The 18,428-nt window shown below is 44.2% G+C and overlaps 1 protein-coding gene across 5 annotated transcripts in view; it reads right to left on the minus strand.

Annotated features, from left to right (window-relative positions):
• Nucleotides 1–992: 992 nt before the first annotated feature.
• Nucleotides 993–18,428, minus strand: part of FBXL20 (F-box and leucine rich repeat protein 20) — a 157,134-nt gene continuing 139,698 nt past the window's right edge. For all 5 annotated transcript variants that reach the window (XM_023204273.2, XM_023204276.2, XM_023204274.1 and 2 more), the window contains 6 exons: nt 13,740–13,870; nt 11,342–11,402; nt 9,779–9,823; nt 6,150–6,206; nt 4,915–5,127; nt 993–1,976 (listed from right to left, as the gene is read on the minus strand). In XM_023204273.2, coding sequence (XP_023060041.1) covers nt 1,869–1,976; nt 4,915–5,127; nt 6,150–6,206; nt 9,779–9,823; nt 11,342–11,402; nt 13,740–13,870 — 615 coding nt within the window. In that variant the 3' untranslated portion in view covers nt 993–1,868. The remainder of the gene's footprint in view (nt 1,977–4,914; nt 5,128–6,149; nt 6,207–9,778; nt 9,824–11,341; nt 11,403–13,739; nt 13,871–18,428) is intronic.

Below are 18,428 nucleotides of genomic sequence, written 5' to 3' on the forward strand. Positions count from 1 at the left end.
TCCTCCCTCAGTTCTAGTGCCCAGGCTGAGCAGAGACACTAAATCCCCTACTACTTCCTCTCAGTGTTCTCTTTCAGCTGCCTCAATGCTTCATCTGGCTACATTCATACTTCATTCAGAAGTCTGGAGCAGGGCTGGGCATGGTGTCTCACGCCTGTAGTCCCAGCGCTTTGTGAGGCTGAGGCAGGTGGATCATTTGAGGTCAGGAGTTCAAGACCAGGCTGGCCAACATGTGAAACCCTATCTCTACTAAAAATATAAAAATTAGCCAGGCAGTAGTGGCACGTGCCTGTAATACCAGCTACTCAGGAGGCTGAGGCAGGAGAATCGCTTGAGCCTGGGAGGTGGAGGTTGCAGAGAGCTGAGATTGCGCCACTGCACTCCATTCTGGGCAAGAGTGAGAACCCGTCTCAAAAAAAAAAAAAAAAAAAGACTGAGGCAGAAAAGAGAGATGACTGACAGGTTATGGGAAAGTTCTGGCCCTTTGGGGTGCCAACACTAGATATGAATCCATTAACACTGACATACAATTGACCAGCTGTTATAGAGCCATTCTTGTATCCCTGAAAAGCAGAAATGGGGGAAAAGAGAGAAACAGACAGCTCCTCTAGTGGCATTCCTGTTAAAACAGCCTCATAGGTCAGAGATGCCACTGATCACTCCTAGATTTCAGTAAATATATAACAACATTAATCATTAATGTATGAAGTTGGGTAGTGGGGACTTTCAGGCTCTGTTTTGTGATTTATCATTTCCACTCTTTCCTAATAACACATCTCTTTCTTTAAAGTTGGTGGAGTCTGACAGAAGGAAAAATGTATAGGAGGAATACTGGGGATACCATGCGAATTATCATATGTCGGAAGATAAAATAGAAACGAAAAGGCAGCATCTGTTTTCATCAAAATAGTCAATTTCTTCTCATAACTTTTCTTGCTTTCATTATAGTTTCCTTTCAGATTGGCAAAGATTCAGGCAGGGTCCCCTAATGGTAAAATTTAGAATTAAAAAAATATTTATTGATAATATATTTTTAAAAAATGTTTGGTAATCCCAACTAATCATTCAAAATGCAAACTGTAAACACGACAACAGCAAAAGGGTAACAATTGAGTGAGTAAGCAGACTGAACAGGTGACAGACTGAGCAAGAGTGTGTGGCGGGGGGAGCAACAGAGAACGGAAGACAGGTGCACAAGTGTGCTACAGACAGTGACAATTTGAGTGTGTAAGAATTACATTTGGACCACAGTGATTTCAACGCAACCATTTAGGAAACCTCTGGGCCAAATACTAAAACACAGGAGGAATGGATGAGCCTTCTTTGTGAGCATGCTCAGCATGTTGGTATGGAAACAAGGAAGCATAGAAGCTCTGTAGTCACAATGAATGTCTATCATTTCTAAGATGTGAAGAAATTTTCTTTCTGGTCCCTGGGTACATTATATATTGTCTTTCCATGCTTTTCTTGACCCCGGAGGACAGCAGATGCTGTTCCAAAATCCCCAAAGAAACCCCCAGACATAAATTTAAAAACCACAGTAGCATTAATGCTGGGTTTGCTGAAATGCCCCTCCCTCTATCTTGGCCTATGATTTTCTTCTGGGCACCTCAAAAGGAATGGTTAAATTTTACCAATCTACTTGATAAAGCCATCACAAACTTTAGTCCCATGGTCACAAAGCTAGAGTGGATAGGGGTAAGGTTGTGTATGTATATGTATGTGTGGCTCTGGGGATCTGGGCACTGCCCTCCCTCACTTTGTAACCCTTGCCCAGAACACTGGGGTCGCTTCCACTGGAGAGACTCCACGGTAGCTCTAGAAGTGTCATTAAATACTCAGTTCGCCAAGGTTGACCACCTCCATTGTCATAGGATGATGCAGCATCTGCAGAAGCGCTGTCTGCTGCCCCCTACTGATGGGGGTGGAGTGACAGGTGCGAAGTAGGCGTGGACTTTAATATTGGGTAAATGGGTCTGAAACAAGACAGAAACATTAAACGTTTAAGAGAGAGGGCTTAAACAGAAAGAGCAATGTTGCTTCTCAGAAAAACTACCGAGGGGCTCAATGCACATGAAACCAGGGCAAAGGCTGAGCACTGGTCAGGATGTTAGAGGGCCTGGGTTCTACTTTGTTCCATCCTAGGTTGTTCTAAATGACCAGAACAACTCATATAACTTTGGTACCTGTTTGTGTAATAATAAAACTGAGGGCCGGGCGTGGTGGCTCATGCCTGTAATCCCAGCACTTTGGGAAGCTGAGGTGGGTGGATCACGAGGTCAGGAGATCAAGACCATCCAGGCTAACATGGTGAAACCCTGTCCCTACTAAAAATACAAAAAAATTAGCCAGGCGTGGTGGCTGGTGCCTGTAGTCCCAGCCACTCAGAAGGCTGAGGCAGGAGAATGGCATGAACCCGGGAGGCGAAGCTTGCAGTGAGCGGAGATCATGCCACTGTGCTCCAGCCTGGGTAACAAAGCAAGACTCTGTCTTAAAAAAAAAAAAAAAAAATGAGGAAAGACATCATATTAATTTCTTATCTTCTCCAAAAAAGGATTTCCAGTTGGATTTTCACAGCTGAAAGAAGCTACATTGAGTTTTTGTTTGTGTTTTTGTTTTTTTTTTTTGAGACAGAGTCTCACTCTATTGCCCAGCCAGGCTGGAGTGCAGTGGTGCGATCTTGGCTCACTGAAACCTCCACATCCCAGGCTCAAGCGATTCTCCTGCCTCAGCCTCTGAGTAGCTGGGATTACAGGTACACACCGCCACGCCAGGCTAATTTTTGTATTTTTAGTAGAGACGGGGTTTTACCATGTTGGCCAGGCTGGTCTCGAACTCCTGACCTCAAGTGGTCTTCCCGAGGATTGGGAGATGGAAGAGGTTCCTGACAGCCAGGCAGTCTAGGAACCCTAATACAAGTAGGCATGTAAGAGGCTCTAGTTGACCTGTGGCTCTTGCTCTCTTTGGTGAAGAAAAAAAATGGTTGTAAGGCCTCCCCTAGTGCAATTATGCTCACAGTCCTCTATGTCTGAAGAGGGGAAGAGGAACTGAGGTCACTTGGAACTCAAGGTTTGGTACTCTTTTATTTGCTCAAGGCCATATGGCCAACATGCATTTTTTTAGAGGTTGGTATTTTTTTTTTGAGATGGAGTTTCATCTTGTTGACCAGGCTGGAGTGCAATGGTGCGATCTCGGCTCACTGCAACCTCCGCCTCCTGGTTCAAGCGATTCTCCTGCCTCAGCCTCCTAAGCAGCTGGGATTACAGGCACCTGCCACCAAGCTCAGCTAATTTTTGTATTTTTAGTAGAGATGGGGTCTTGCCATGTTGACCAGGCTAGTCTCTAACTCCTGACCTCAGGTGATCCTCCTGCCTCAGCTTCCTAAAGTGCTGGGATTATAGGTGTGAGCCACCGTGACTGGCCTAGAGGTTGGTATTAAGGGCCTGAATAAGCACACTGTCTTTCCTACAGCAGGTGTGAAGCAGATATTCCAATAAACATCTGCTGAGCAGAACAATCTAACACACAGATTCATCCAGCTTTTTAAAACTTCTTTTTCGGCTGGGTGTGGTGGCTCACGCCTGTAATCCCAGCACAAGTAGCAGGGCGTGGTGGCAGGTGCCTGTAGTCCCAGCTACTTGGGAGGCTGAGGCAGGAGAATGGCGCGAACCCGGGAGGTGGAGCAGGCAGTGAGCCGAGATCGCGACACTGCACTCCAGCATGGGCGACAGAGTGAAACTCCGTCTCAAAAAAAACCCGAAAAACAAAAAACTTCTTTTTCTAGTTATTTGGCTATACCTGGGTCTCTCTATTATGGTGGATAGGGCCAAAAGCAAAGGTAAAAATCTCGGCCCGGCACAGTGACTCACACCTGTAATCTGAGAACTTTGGGAGGCTGAGGTGGGAGGATCGTTTGAGGCCAGGAATTTGAGACCAGCCTGGGAAACAGACATAGTAAGATCTTGTCTCTACAAAATAGTTTTTTAAGGGTGGGCATGGTGGCTCACACCTATAATCCCAGTACTTTGGAAGGCCAAGGCAGGCAGATTGCTTGAGCTCAGGAGTTTGAAACCAGCCTGGTCAACATAGTAAAATGCTGTCTCTACCAAAAATACAAAAAATCAGGCTGGCGTGATGGCACGCGCCTGTAGTCTCAAGCTGTTGGGAGGCTGGGGTGGCAGGATGGCTTGAGGCTGGGAGACAGAGGTTGCAGTGAATCAAGATCGAGCCCGGGTGACAGAGGACCCTGTCTTAAAAAATGAAAAAAAACCCACAAGTTTTTCATTAAATTAGCTAGGTGTGGTGGTGTGTGCCTGTAGTCCTAGCTACTGGGCAGCCTGAGGTGGGAGGATCATTTAAGCCCAGGAGTTTGAGGCTGTAGTGTGCCAAGAAGGTGCCACTGCACTCCTGTATGGGCAACAGAGTGAGATCCCATCTCTTAAAAGAAAGACAGAAAAGGTAAAAATCTATGTCTACTTTACTTGTTGTCTTAAAAAATATGAATCCCAGGAAAAGGGCTTAATGTGAAACACAATTACAAATTAAATTCTTAAATCCCATTTAACCACTTTCTCTGTTATTCCTTTCTTTCCTTCAGAACAAAAATGTGGCACGTGCTTTTTTTTTTCTTTCTTCAATCTGGGAATGTTATTAATCCCTAGACATTATTAGAGAGACTCTGCTGGGAGGAGACCTACTTTTCTTCTCTTCAGTGGGTCTTTTCCTCCTAAATTTCCATCTCTGGAGCCAGAGGGAAAAACTATCTGTCCTTAGGTTTGCACTTGTTTTTTCCCCCTTGTTAAATGTTCAAGTAAATATAAAAATCATAGGAACCTAAATTTGAAAAAAGAAAAAAAGAAAAGAGAAGAAAGTGCTGAAAACACTAGAGCTGGAGAGTTATGCAGCCATTTTTACCCTGAGTCTCTTGATTCCAGCCCGTGTGATTTGCTGGCAGTCATACAGTTCTATCCGCTCAAGGCTGTGACAGCTCTTCAAGTGCTCCAGGGATGCATCTGTGATTAGTGGGCAGTTGTCCAGCTCAATCACCTCCAGCTGGTCATGGGCGCAGGCCCCATTCCCCAGGTGACGAATTCCATCATCTGTGATCAGCTCACAGTGAGACAGACTCTGCAGCCAAACAGAGCAAGGAAGGATGTTGAAATATCTTCTGGCATTCCTCTAGCCAGAGGCTTGTGTAAATTGGAAAGGAAACATTTTGGTTTGATTTTGATGAATATGGAGCTGGCACTAGATCCAAGTGGTAAAATTAAAAAAACTGGAGATAGTGGGGTCATGCTTTTGGCAATCAGTGATTGATATTTTGGTGTGTGATTCTAAATATATTTTATAAATTCTTGTAATGACTATGAACTAGTTTATAAACAAACTAAGACAGCCTTAAAAATTACCCCTTCTGCAAATTAACACTTTTCTTCTCTACAGGGATAAATGGGAATCAAGCTTTTCATGCACACTGTTTTCTGGAATTTGAACTAAATATTGAATATCTGGTTCAGAAACATGGCCCAACAATTAATTAGCTGAAGATTTTTACAGCTGTCAGGTGTGATCATCTCATCACATCATCTCTTCATCAATATTTATTAAATCCCCGATCCTGGGAAACTCAGAAATCTTGACCCAATCTTGGATAGTACTGTGCCACCAAACACCAAAAATGAGCCTGGATATAGAACAGTCACCCAGAATGCCTTCCTCTAGTGTCACTGAAAGTAGGAGCAGAACTCCCCTTAGTAAAGCTTTGATTGGTTCTTAAGAACAATAACATTAAGACCAGTAACATTTGATCTTAAGGTGAAGCAAATTGTATTTTGAGCCATCTCATCCCCTGGATCTCTAGAATTTAAACATCATTCAGGTTGGAGTATAAGTTATCTGCAAAAGAGAACTCATAGGTTCCAAGGCAGTTTTCAGTCTTCAAGCATTGATAGAGAAAGCATTCAACTTTTTCAGTTCTTATCTGTTTCCTACTTCACTCAGGTACTCCTTTGGTTCTCAGTAAGCTGGCAATTTGGAGAAGCATCCTTTCCTAAAATGGTAGCCAGACACTAAGAGCCGGGTTCTTGTACTGTAGCACTGGCTTTTGATTAAACCCAGTAAACACATAAAATTTTCAAAGTCAAACTCACCAATACTTGAAGTCGAGGACAGTGTATAGAAAGTTGGATTAATGTGCTATCTGTTATCTGAAAGATATACACATGTTGATTTTAGGTATTATCCAAATACAATCCTGAGTCATAACTGATTCTTGTTTTTTCTTTTAGTCTTGCTCTGTTGCCCAAGCTAGAGTGCAGTGGTGCAACTATAGCTCACTGCAGCCTAAAACTCCTGGCCTCAAACAATCTTCCCACCTCAGCCCCCTGAGTAGCTGGGCCAACAGGTACAAGCCTCCAGGCCTAATTTTTTAAATTATATATATATATATTTTTTGTAGAGACAGGGTTTCCCTATGTTGCCCAGGCTGCTCTTGAATTCCTGAGCTCAAGCAATCCTCCCACCTCAACCTCCCGAAGCTCTGCAGGCCACCATGTGCAATCACAGCTCACTGCAGCCTCAACCTCCCAGGCTCAAACTATCTTCTGGCTTCAGCCTCCTGAATGGCTGGGACTACAGACGCGCACCACCATGCCCAAGACATTTAAAACTTTTTCTTGGGCAGAAACAGGGTCTTGTTATGTTACCCAGACTGGTCTTCAACTTTTGGGCTCAAGCAATCCTCCTGCCGTGCCTCACAAAGTGTTGAGATCACAGCCCCTACCTCTTTTTTTTTTTGAGACAGTCTCTGTCGCCCAGGCTGGAGTACAGTGGCATGATCTTGGCTCACTGCAACCTCCACCTCCCGGGTTCAAGTGATTCTTGTGCCTCAGTCTCCCAAGTGGCTGAGATCACAGGCTAGTTCTTTTTAATTTTTTGAGATGGAGTCTCGCTCTGTTGTCCAGGCTGGAGTGTAGTGGCACGATCTCCGCTTACTGCAACCTCCGCCTCCTGGGTTCAAGCGATTCTCCTGCCTCAGCCTCCCAAGTAGCTGGGATTACAGGCATGTGCTACCATGCCCAGCTAATTTTTGAATTTTTAGTAGAGACGGGGTTTCACCATGTTGGCCAGGCTGATCTTGAACTCCTGACTTCAGGTGATCCACCTACTTCGGCCTCCCAAAGTGCTAGGACTACAGGCGTGAGCTACCGTGCCCGGCGTATTTTTAGTAGAGATGGGGGTTTGCCACATTGGCCAGGCTGGTCTCGAACTCCTGGCCTCAGGTAATACACCCGCCTAGGCCTCCCAACGTGCTGGGATTACAGGAGTGACCCACCATGCCCAGCCCCCATAACTCATTCTTGACTACATTTCTAGTCCAGACATTTTAATAATCAATCATCAAATAACAGAATCTTTCGGTTTAAATCCCATCGGCTACCTGAACCTGTTCTATGAGAATCCACTCAGGCTACATTTGAACACATCTAGTCATCTCTAGTCTTCATCTTTAGACAGCTCTATTCAAAATCTGTTTTATTTTTTAAATGAATCAAAATCTGTCCCCTTAGTAGCTAGTTGTGGTGGCTTGTGCCTATAGTCCCAACTGCTAGGGAGGCTGAGGCAGGAGGACTGCTTGAGGTTAGAAGTTCAAGACCAGTCTGAGCAGGGCCAGACATGGTAGTTCACGCTTATAATCCCAGCACTTTGGGAGGCTGAGGCCGGTGGATCACCCGAGGTCAGGAGTTTGAGACCAGCCTGGACAACATGTTGAAACCCTGTCTCTACTAAAATACAAAAACTAGCTGGGCGTGGTGGCGGGCACCTATAATCCCAGCTACTTGGGAGGCTGAGGCGGGAGAATTGCTTGAACCTGGGGAAGTGGAGGTTGCAGTGAGCTAAGACTGAGCCACTGCACTCCAGCCTGGGCGACAGAGTGAGACTCTGTCCTCCCCACCCCACACTGCAAAAAACAAAACAAAACAAAACAAAACAGTCTGAGCGATAACAGCAAGAAAAAAAAAAGTCTGAGCGATAACAGCAAGACCCTGTCTCTAAAAAAATCTGTCCCCCAGAACGTCGACTTGCTGGACTTTGTTCTACCTCCTTAGAATCATCAGAGTAAGGAATCAGAAGATAGTACTCTATGAAAAAAATTAATGTGGGAACATTCTAAAATTTTTAATAAAGCATGCCACTACTCAGTATTGATAACAGGTTATTTTCCCAAGGGTGGCAGCCAGGCACTGCTGGAATCTGGGTTAACTATGAACATTCAGGTAGGAAGAACAGTTTTCATGGTTATGTTAGGACTGAAAGTAAATCAGCACTTCTTTTCAAATTCTTCTCCAACTCTGAGTTTATTATTTTCTAGTACACATAGCTTCACAGGGGCTAAAAAATGGTAGAGAAAAGGGGTGGGCAAGCAGGCAGGCATGTCCGTTCAGAAGGAATAACACTGGAAGGACATAGAGGACACTCAGGCATGTATAAGATAAACGGATGTGAACAAGTTTTAGTTTAGTAAGAACTAATAGCTGTTAAGTAGTGCCTATAAAACAAGTAATTTTTTAGAAAGTGGCTTTTACGGCCGGGCATGGTGGCTCATGCCTGTAATCCCAGCACTTTGGGAGGCCGAGGCGCGCGGATCGCAAGGTCAGGAGATCGAGACCATCCTGGCTAACATGGTGAAATCCCGTCTCTACTAAAAATGTGAAAAATTAGCCAGATGTGGTGGCGGGCGCCTGTAGTCCCAGCTACTCGGGAGGCTGAGGCAGGAGAATGGCATGAACCCGGGAGGCGGAGCTGGCAGTGAGCTGAGATAGCGCCACTGTACTCCAGCTGAGGTGACAGAGCGAGACTCCGTCTCAAAAAAAAAAAAAAAAAAAAAAGAAAGAAAGTGGCTTTTACGGTTACTGACATATCCCCCTTTATTTTTATCATTAAAAAATTAATTGCTCTTTCTTTTGTGGAGTCCCATCTTGGAAGTTTTTCCTTGGTCAATTAATAATCTCAAAGTTCTTAAAATTGTGTTAATGTGGCTCACGCCTGTAATCCCAGCACTCTGGGAGGCCGCGGCAAGTGGATCACCTGAGGTCAGGAGTTCGAAACCAGTCCAGCCAACATAGTCAAATCCCGTCTCTACTAAGAATACAAAAAATTAGCCGGGCGTGGGGGCACATGCCTGTAATCCCAGCTACCTGGGAGGCTGAGGCAGGAGAATTGCTTGAATCTGGGAGGTGGAGACTGCAGTGAGCTGAGATTGTGCCATTGCACTCCAGCCCGGTCAACAAGAGTGAAACTCCATCTCAAAAAATAATAATAATAATAATTAAAAAATAGAAACTGTTAATCAGGAGATCAGTTTGGCTTAAAGGCAGAGTTCCATGTAGAGTTAGGTCTCCAGGGCTAATGATGCCAGGGATCTAGGATACAGCAAAGCTAAAGAAAGGCAGTGCTATATAGATCAATGTGATGGGGCTTTAATTATTTCCTAGTATCATAACTCTACAGGTCTAAGGAAATATTTTTAACAGCTTTACGGTCTGAATGCTTGGGCCTCCTTTCTCCCTAATGGCAACCTGATTGATGACATATATTTCCACAGTTCTGTAACACGTACCATGAGCACCTCTGCCTGGAAGATACCTTATTTAATGAAGAATCTGCAATGCTGTCAGGCACTACAGTATCCTACACTAGGGTAGGGAATTGGACATTCTGATGTTGTGTATTATCTTAAGTGTCTAACGTATTTCTGAATTAAAATCTATAATCTTACCTGAACACACTCTTCCAGGTCCATCTTTTCAAGTTCATGGCAATTCTACAAAGTACAAAACCAAACATTACAGTACAAACATTTAAAACATGAGAAACGTTTAAGGCCAGAAAACTAAGAGGTAATATTAAATACACTGATAAATTCTTTGGTGTTTCAGAGCTAGTGTGATGCTCATTTTTTTTTCTTTCTTTTGAGACAAGGTCCCACTCTGTCACCCAGGCTGGAGTGCAGTGGGTGTGATCATGGCTCACTGCAGCCTCTGACTCCCTGGGTTCAGGTGATTCTCCCACCTCAGCCTCCCAAGTAGCTGGGACTATAGGAATGTGCCACCACATCTGGCTGATTTTTGTATTTCTTTTTCTTTTTTTTTTTTTTTGAGACAGAGTTTCGCTCGTTGCCCAGGCCGGAGTGCAATGGCATGATCTCGGCTCGCTACAATGTCCGCCTCCCGGATTCAAGCGATTCTCCTGCCTCAGCCTCCCGAGTAGCTGGGATTACAGGCATGCGCCACCATCCCTGGCTAATTTTGTATTTTTAGTAAAGTCAGGGTTTCTCCATGTTGGTTGGGCTGGTCTCGAACTCCTGACCTCAGGTGATCCACCCGCCTTGGCCTCCCAAAGTGCTGCGGTTACAGGTGTGAGCCACTGCACCCAGACTTTTGTATTTCTTATAGAGATGAAATTTCGCTGTGTTGCCCAGGCTGGGCTCAAACTGGGCTCAAGCGATCTGCTTGCCTTGACCTTCCAAAATTTTGGGATTACAGGCGTGAGCCACTGCACCCAAGCTATGTCCTCCTTCAGTCATGCCATGTGCTGGCCCCCACCTAATTAGTATTCTATCAATCTGCCTAAAAGCAAACAACCATCCCCTTGTCCCATATGACCGGTCAAAGTCAGTACAATTTTAAATACTACCATATAGCAATTTGTAAACCCATCCAAGTATTAAAATATTCAGGAGAATACAGAAAATCTACTAAAACCTTTCCATTTAAAACCAGACATGTAGTTTCTTTCAATATTACTTTCACTCACTAGTCATATACCAAATAACCAAGAAGTTTTTTCACAAAGTACCAAGAAGCACCTGCTTAATAGTATTATGTTATGAAATTGTGGAGAATCAAGTCTCATGGATGGGTGCAGTGGCTCAATACAAAAATTAGCTGGATGTGGTGGTGCATGCCTGTAATCCCAGCTACTCAGGAGGCTGAGGCAGGAGAAATGTTTGAACCCGGGAGGTGGAGGTTGCAGTGAGCCGAGATCGTGTCACTGCACTCCAGCCTGGGTGACAGAATGAGAGCCCATCTCAAAAAATTAAAAAAAAAATTTTTTTAAAGTATCATGAAGGAGTTTAATATTCTCCCATGCATGTGTGCATTTCTAGAGCAGTTTGTATTCTTTCTGGTATCAGTAGGTCTGTAGCTATAGCATGAAACCCTGTCTCACACACCCAACTCTGCTAACATTTCACATTTCCCTTGCTGCTTGTTCTTCTAAAATAAAAAGTCCTAACAAAACCTATGGAAACAAACCTATGGAACCAAAAGAAAATACTTACCCTGGCTAGAGTGGTAAAGCCCACATCTGTTAATTGAGAACATCTTGCCACTTCCAATATTCTGTTTAAAAAAAAAAAAAAAAAACACAACACACACACACACACAGTGAAAGTCAAGCTCTTAGTCCCTGAAAACTGAGTTTATTAAAACAGTAAGATTTACAAAAACAATCTCCTATTCTCTAAGGACTTTATAATATAGAATGCCATTAATAACTAAGCAAGTCTGTATACAGATCTTGCCATTCATTTTCATGGAGTCATCATAAAGTGGTCCTGTAAATATCACATTTCAGGATAATGCAATCAATGAACACAGAAGAATATAACTGAAGCTTGTAGTTAATGCCAAAATGCATGAAATGCATTAAAAGCCTTCTTCATGGCATACTGCTTACCCCCAGAAGGCAGCCTGCTCCTAGAAAACAAAGGAAATGGACCTACTCTATTTCAGTTAATCACTTGCTGAAATGAATTATTTTCTTTCCTGTTTTAGAAGTAGATTCACTTAGATTTAAATTGCTTTAAAAAAATGTGACAGGCTGAGAAAAATAAATTAAAAAAAAAAAAAAGAAAAAAAAAATGTGACAGGCTGGACATGGTGGCTCATGCCTATAATCCCAACACTTTGGGAGGCCAAGGCAGATGGATCACCTGAGGTCAGGAGTTCGAGACCAGCCTGGTCAACATGGTGAAACCCCCATCTCTATTAAAAATACAAATATTAGCCAGGTGTGGAGGCACGCGCCTGTAGTCCCAGCTACTCAGGAGGCTGAGGCAGGAGAATCGCTTGAATCCTGGAGGCGGAGGTTGCAGTGGGCCAAGATCTTGCCACTGAACTCCAGCCTGGGTAACAGAGTGAGACTCCAACTCAAAAAAAAAAAAAAAAAAGTGACAAAGCGGCTGCTTAATTACAGGTCTGTCCCAAATATGAAATTCTAGACTTGTGAAAGCTTCCTGCTTTCTCCCACAGGCTCCCAGAGAGGCCCAGTAGAGAGGGAAGTTGAGCTGGCAGCCATTCACCTCTTATTAAGCAACTGTTAAACTCCAACCTAAATACCAACCACAGGATTGGGGAATCAAAAGTAGCTCTCTTCTGTGAAAAGTTGGGTGACCTTCGTATAATGGTAACAATGAACATGTTTGTTTATAAAACTCTTACTACTGAAGCTGAAAAAAATTAAAGTATAGGAAATAATTATCAACCGAAAATCAATGAGAAATGGACGGCAGGGTACTGTGGCTCACACCTATAATCCCAGCACTTCAGGAGGCTGAGGCAGGAGGCTTGAGCTCAGGAGTTCAAGACCAGCCTGGGCAACATACCAAGACTTCACCTGTATAAAAAAAATTTAAAATTTCTGGCCGGGCACAGTGGCTCACGCCTGTAATCCCTGCACTTTGGGAGGCTGAGGCATGTGGATCACTTGAGGTCAGGAGTTCGAGACCAGCCTCGCCAACGTGGTGAAACCCTGTCTCTACTAAAAATACAAAAAATTAGCCAGGCATGGTGGTGGGCACCTGCAGTCCCAGCTATTTGAGAGGTTGAGGCAGGACAATCACTTGAACCCAAAAGGCGGAGTCTGCAGTGAGCTGAGGTCATGCCACTGCACTCCAGCCTGGCAACAGAGCGAGACTCTGTCTCAAAAAAAAAACCAATTTATTTTTAAAAAATTCCAAGAGATGGCCAGGTACAGTGACTCATGCCTGTAATCCCAGAACTTTGGGAGGGCAGATCATCTGAGGCCAGGAGTTTGAGACCACCCTGGTCAACACAGCAAAACCCAGTCTCTACCAAAAATACCAAAAAAATTAGCTAGGCATGACAGTGCATGCCTGTAATCCTGGCTACTCTGGAGGCTGAGGCACAGAAATTGCTTGAACCTGGGAGAAGGAGGTTACACTGAGCCAAGATCATGCCACTGCACTCCAGCCTGGGCAACAGAGCCAAACTCTGTCTCAAAAAAAGAAAGAAAGAAAGAAATGAATGCTACCTATGGGAAAACATGATCTGACTAGAACATAACTTTTGATTTTCACGGTTGAGAGCTTTTCCATTCTAACAATGTAATGAACCATACAGGAAGTTGGAGCTGAAGCATTAATAAGAGAGAATACCTTTCTTTCTATCTCAAGTAATAAAACGTTGATTTTTTTTTCTAGTATGGATAGCAAGTAGTAGAATTGGGGGGATTGTCACCCCTTGGTTCACGCCAATTACATGAAATCAAATGAGGTACAAAAAGCAAGTAGGTGGGCATCTAAAAGGTGCTTAACTACCTTAACATTTCAAAGCATCTGCAGTGTCTACCTTAAAATTCCAAAGTTCCAAGGAAGAAATATGGATGAAGGAAACTTTTGTTCTACGATTTTTTTGAGCTAAACAAGAAATGTTTACCTAAGCCGTGGGCAGTTCTGACCTAGAGCATTCAGGATGGCATCTGTGATGTTGGAGCAGCCAGAGGCACAAAGGGATTGTAACTTATGGCACCCTCTGCATATAGTAATGAGACCTTCATCTGTGATTTGCTAAAAAAACAAGAGCAAAAAAATTCATAGATATTAGTATCTTAGCAAAACAGAAGAAGAAAAATGATAGCTCTGTGAAAATAATCACCAAAAAGGAAATCAAGACATGCTCAACACATTCATCAGATAGCAGACCTAAAAGAAAATGAACACACGTTGTTTCTTCCTTCCAGTTCCTGATTTAGTCTGCAAGAGGATCTATGCTCACCTTTGGTGCAAAGGGAAGAAGCTATAATTCTGTTAAAAGCTAAAATGGAATTCTAATGGAACTGGGATCAGCATAGGGTACATCATAGTTTAGGTTCAATTAAATAATTTTATTTATTTATTTATTTATTTATTTGGAGATAGAGTCTCACTCTATCACCCAGGCTGGAGTGCAGTGGCGCAATCTTGGCTCACTGCAACCTCCACCTCCCAGGTTCAAGCGATTCTCATACCTCAGCCTCCCGAGGAGCTGGGACTACAAGTGCACACCACCATGTCCAGCAATTTTTTTTTGTATTTTTAGTAGAGACGGGGTTTTGCCATGTTGGCCAGGCTGGTCTCGAACTCCTGGCCTCAAGTGATCCGCCCACCTCAGCCTCCCAAAGTACTTGAATTACAGGCTTGAGCCACCGTGCCTGGCCTCAATTAAATAATTTTAAAACCTAGAAAAAAGATAAGGATGTAAGTATTTTAGTAGTATAAATATATCTAAAAGTTCAAATTGACACCGATAAGTTAGTGAAAAAAATTAAACTGTGGATGACAGTTGCAATCTTGTATCAGTCACAGCATCCATTTACTTCTGTGTTTTAGTTTTATAATATAAAGAACATCCTAATTTATGGAGATAAAATAGTTGTATCTAACTCAGACACAATTTTGTACTTTTTACAAGTTATTAGGCTGGGTGCAGTGGCTCACACATGTAATACAAGCATGCTGGGAGGCAACGGAAAGGGAAGGAAAAGGGAAGGGGAAGGGGAAGGAAAGGGGAAAGGGAAGGGGAAGGGCAAGAGAAAGAAGGGAAGGGAAAGGAAGGGAAAGGAAAGGAAGGGAAGGGAAAGGAAGGGAAGGGAAAAGAAGGGAAGGGAAAAGAAGGGAAGGGAAATGAAGGGAAAGGAAGAAAGGAAGGAAAGAAAGAAAGAAAGAAAGGAAAGAAGAAAGAAAAGGAAGGGACGGGAAGGGAAGGAAGAGAAGAAAGCAAGCAAGGAGTGAGGGAGGGAAGTTAGTTATTGGGGCCAGGCATGGTGGCTCAAGCCTGTAATCCCAGCACTTTGGGAGGCCGAGGCGGGTGGATCACGAGGTCAGGAGTTGGAGACCAGCCTGGCCAAGATGGTGAAACCCGGTCTCTACTAAAAATACAAAAATTAGCCAGGTGCAGTGGCAGATGCCTGTAATCCCAGCTACTTGGGAGGCTGAGGCAGGAGAATCACTTTAACCTGGGAGGTTAAGGTTGCAGTGAGCCAAGATTGCGCCATTGCACTCTAGCCTGGGCGACAGAGCAAGACTCCTTCTCAAAACAAAAGAAAAAAAAAGAAAGTTAATTATTGGTCATGCATGGATGGTGGCTTACACCTGAGCTCAGAAGTTCCAGAACAGCCTGGGCAACATGGCTAAGCCCCACCTCTATTATAAAAAAATTATAAATATATATAACAATTAAAAATTAAAATAAAAATTATTCTAAGTTATCTTGCTTTAATTTAAAATGAAAATGAATATACATTCAAAGATGTTACATATATACTTTAAAAATTTTTGTAAATTATTTTATCTCTTCCATGATGATTTAGAGGGACTATCTTCAAACCAGTACAAATATTTCTTCTTTTATTTTTTGAGAGGGAGTCTCGCTCTGTCACCAGGCTGGAGTACAGTGGCGTGGTTTCGGCTAACTACAACCTCCATCTCCAGGGTTCAAGCGATTCTCCTGCCTCAGCCTCCTGAGTAGCTGGGCACAGGCAAGTGCTACCACGCCCGGCTAATTTTTGTATTTTTAGTAGAGATAGGGTTTCACCATGTTAGCCAGGCTGGTCTCGAACTCCTGACCTTGTGATCCGACCACCTCAGCCTCCCAAAGTGCTGGGATTACAAGCATGAGCCACCCTGGTACAAATATTTCATAAATAATATCTGGTTGTTTTCTAACCAACTGCAAATGTTATGTACATATTTATGTCTATGTGTGTATGTAATGTATACGTATATAGTGTGTAAATATATGTGTACATGTATGTGTGTGCTTATACATACACACACACTCACACTTGTTTTTTGTTTTTGTTTTGAGACGGAGTCTCGCTCTGTCGCCCAGGCTGGAGTGCAGTGGCATGATCTCGGCTCACTGCAAGCTCTGCCTCCCGGGTTCACACCATTCTCCTGCCTCAGCCTCCCAATTAGCTGGCACTACAGGTGCCCACCACCAGGCCCGGCTAACTTTTTGTATTTTTTAGTAGAGACGGGGTTTCACTGTGTTAGCCAGGATGGTCTCAATCTCCTGACCTTGTGATCCGCCCGCCTTGGCCTCCCAGAGGGCTGGGATTATAGGCGTGAGCCACTGCGCCCAGCTTTTTTTTTTTTGGGACAGAGTCTCGCTCTGCTGCCCAGGCTGGAATGCAGTGGCGTGATCTTGGCTCACTGCAACCTCCGCCTCCCAGGTTCAAGTGAGTCTCCTGCCTCAGACTCCTGAATAGCTGGGATTACAGGCGCACACTACCATACTTGGATGGTTTTTGTATCTTTAGTAGAGATGGGGTTTTACCAAGTTGGCCAGGTCGGTCTTGAACTCTGACCTCAGGTGATTCACCCACCTCAGCCTCCCAAAGTGCTGGGATTACAGGCGCACGCATGCACGCATGTGTGCGTACACACACACACACACACACACACACACGAAGCTCTCCAGGAATAGTTTTTCTTTGGCAGTGTAAGATGATTTCATGTTTACAATAATTGTGGCTGATCTCTCGAGAGTAAACATTTCAGTCTTTTTTTTTTTTTTTTGAGATGGAGTCTGACTCTGTCACCCAGGCTGGAGTACAATGGTGCAATCTCGGCTCACTGCAACCTCCATCTCCTGGGTTCAAGCGATTCTCCTGCCTCAGCCTCCCAAGTAGCTGGGATTACGGGCACACACCACTACGCCCGGGTAATTTTTGTATTTTTAGTGGAGATGGGGTTTCACTATGTTGGCCAGGCTGGTTTCGATCTCCTGACCTCAAACGATCCACCGTCTCGGCCTCCCAAAGTGTTGGGATTACAGGCGTGAGCCACTGTGCCTGGCCACATTCCAGTCTTAAATATGAAATCATGGCTGGATGCAATGGCTCACACCTGTAATCCCAGCACTTTGGGAGGCCAAAGCCAGCAGATCACTTGAGGTCAGGAGTTCTAGACCAGCCTGGCCAACATGGCAAAACTCCATCTCTACTAAAATTAGCCAGGCATGGTGGCATGCCCTGTAATCCCAGCTACTTGGGAAGGTGGGGCAGGAGAATTGCTTGAACCTCCTGGAGGTTGCAGTGAACTGCACTCCAGCCTGGGCAACAGAGCGAGACTCCGTCTCTAAATAAATAAATAAAATGAAATCAGGCAAATTCTTAGTCAGCAACTATAGTAATCAGAATTGTAAGGAAGAGCAGTTTGCGAGGCTGAGGCAGGCGGATTGCATGAGCCCAGACGTTTGAGACCAGCCTGGCAACATAGGGAGACCCTATCTCTACAAAAAATTAAAAACTTAGCCAGGTGTGATGGCACACACCTGTAAACCAAGCTATTCAGAACGCTGAAGTGGGAGGATTGCTTGAGCCCTGTAGCTGGAGGTCACTGTGAGCTATGATCCCAGCCTGAGTGACAGTGAGACTTCACCAAAAAAAAAAAAAAAAAAAAAAAGGAACTCATGACTTTTTTCTTTGCCATGAGCAACTCTCACTCCAAGGCAAATACATTTGTAATTTTTAAGGCAAGAGAAAAACGCTAAAGGTGTACTGTTGGCCAGGCATGTGGCTCACGCCTGTATTCCCAGCACTTTGGGAGGCTAAGCCAGGTGGATTACTTGAGCTCAGGAATTCGAGACCAACCTGGCTAACATGGCGAAACCCCATTTCTACAAAAAAAATACAAAAATTAGCTGAGTGTGGTGGTGCATGTCTGTAGTTCCAACTACTAGGGAGGCTGAGGTGGGAGAATCACTTGAGCCCGGGAGGTGAAGGTGAGTAAAAATCATACCACTGCATTCCAGCCTGCGTCATAGAGCAGGACTCTGTCTCAAAAATATGGCCAGGGTGGTGGCTTATACCTGTAATCCCAGCACTCTGGGAGGCTGAGGCAGGCAGATCACCTGAGGTCAGGAGTTCAAGACCAGCCTGGTCAACATGGCAAAACCCCATCTCTACTAAAAATACAAAAATTACCAGCCTGGCCAACATACCGAAACCCCATCTCTACTAAAAATACAAAAAAAATCAGCCGGGCATGGTAACGGGCGCTTATAATCCCAGTTACTTGGGAGGCTGAGGCAAGGAGAATCGCTTGAACCTGGGAAGCTGTAGCTGCAGTGAGGCAAGATGGC

Source organism: Piliocolobus tephrosceles, chromosome 16 (genome assembly GCF_002776525.5).
Source record: "Piliocolobus tephrosceles isolate RC106 chromosome 16, ASM277652v3, whole genome shotgun sequence".
Taxonomy (NCBI): Eukaryota; Metazoa; Chordata; class Mammalia; order Primates; family Cercopithecidae; genus Piliocolobus; species Piliocolobus tephrosceles.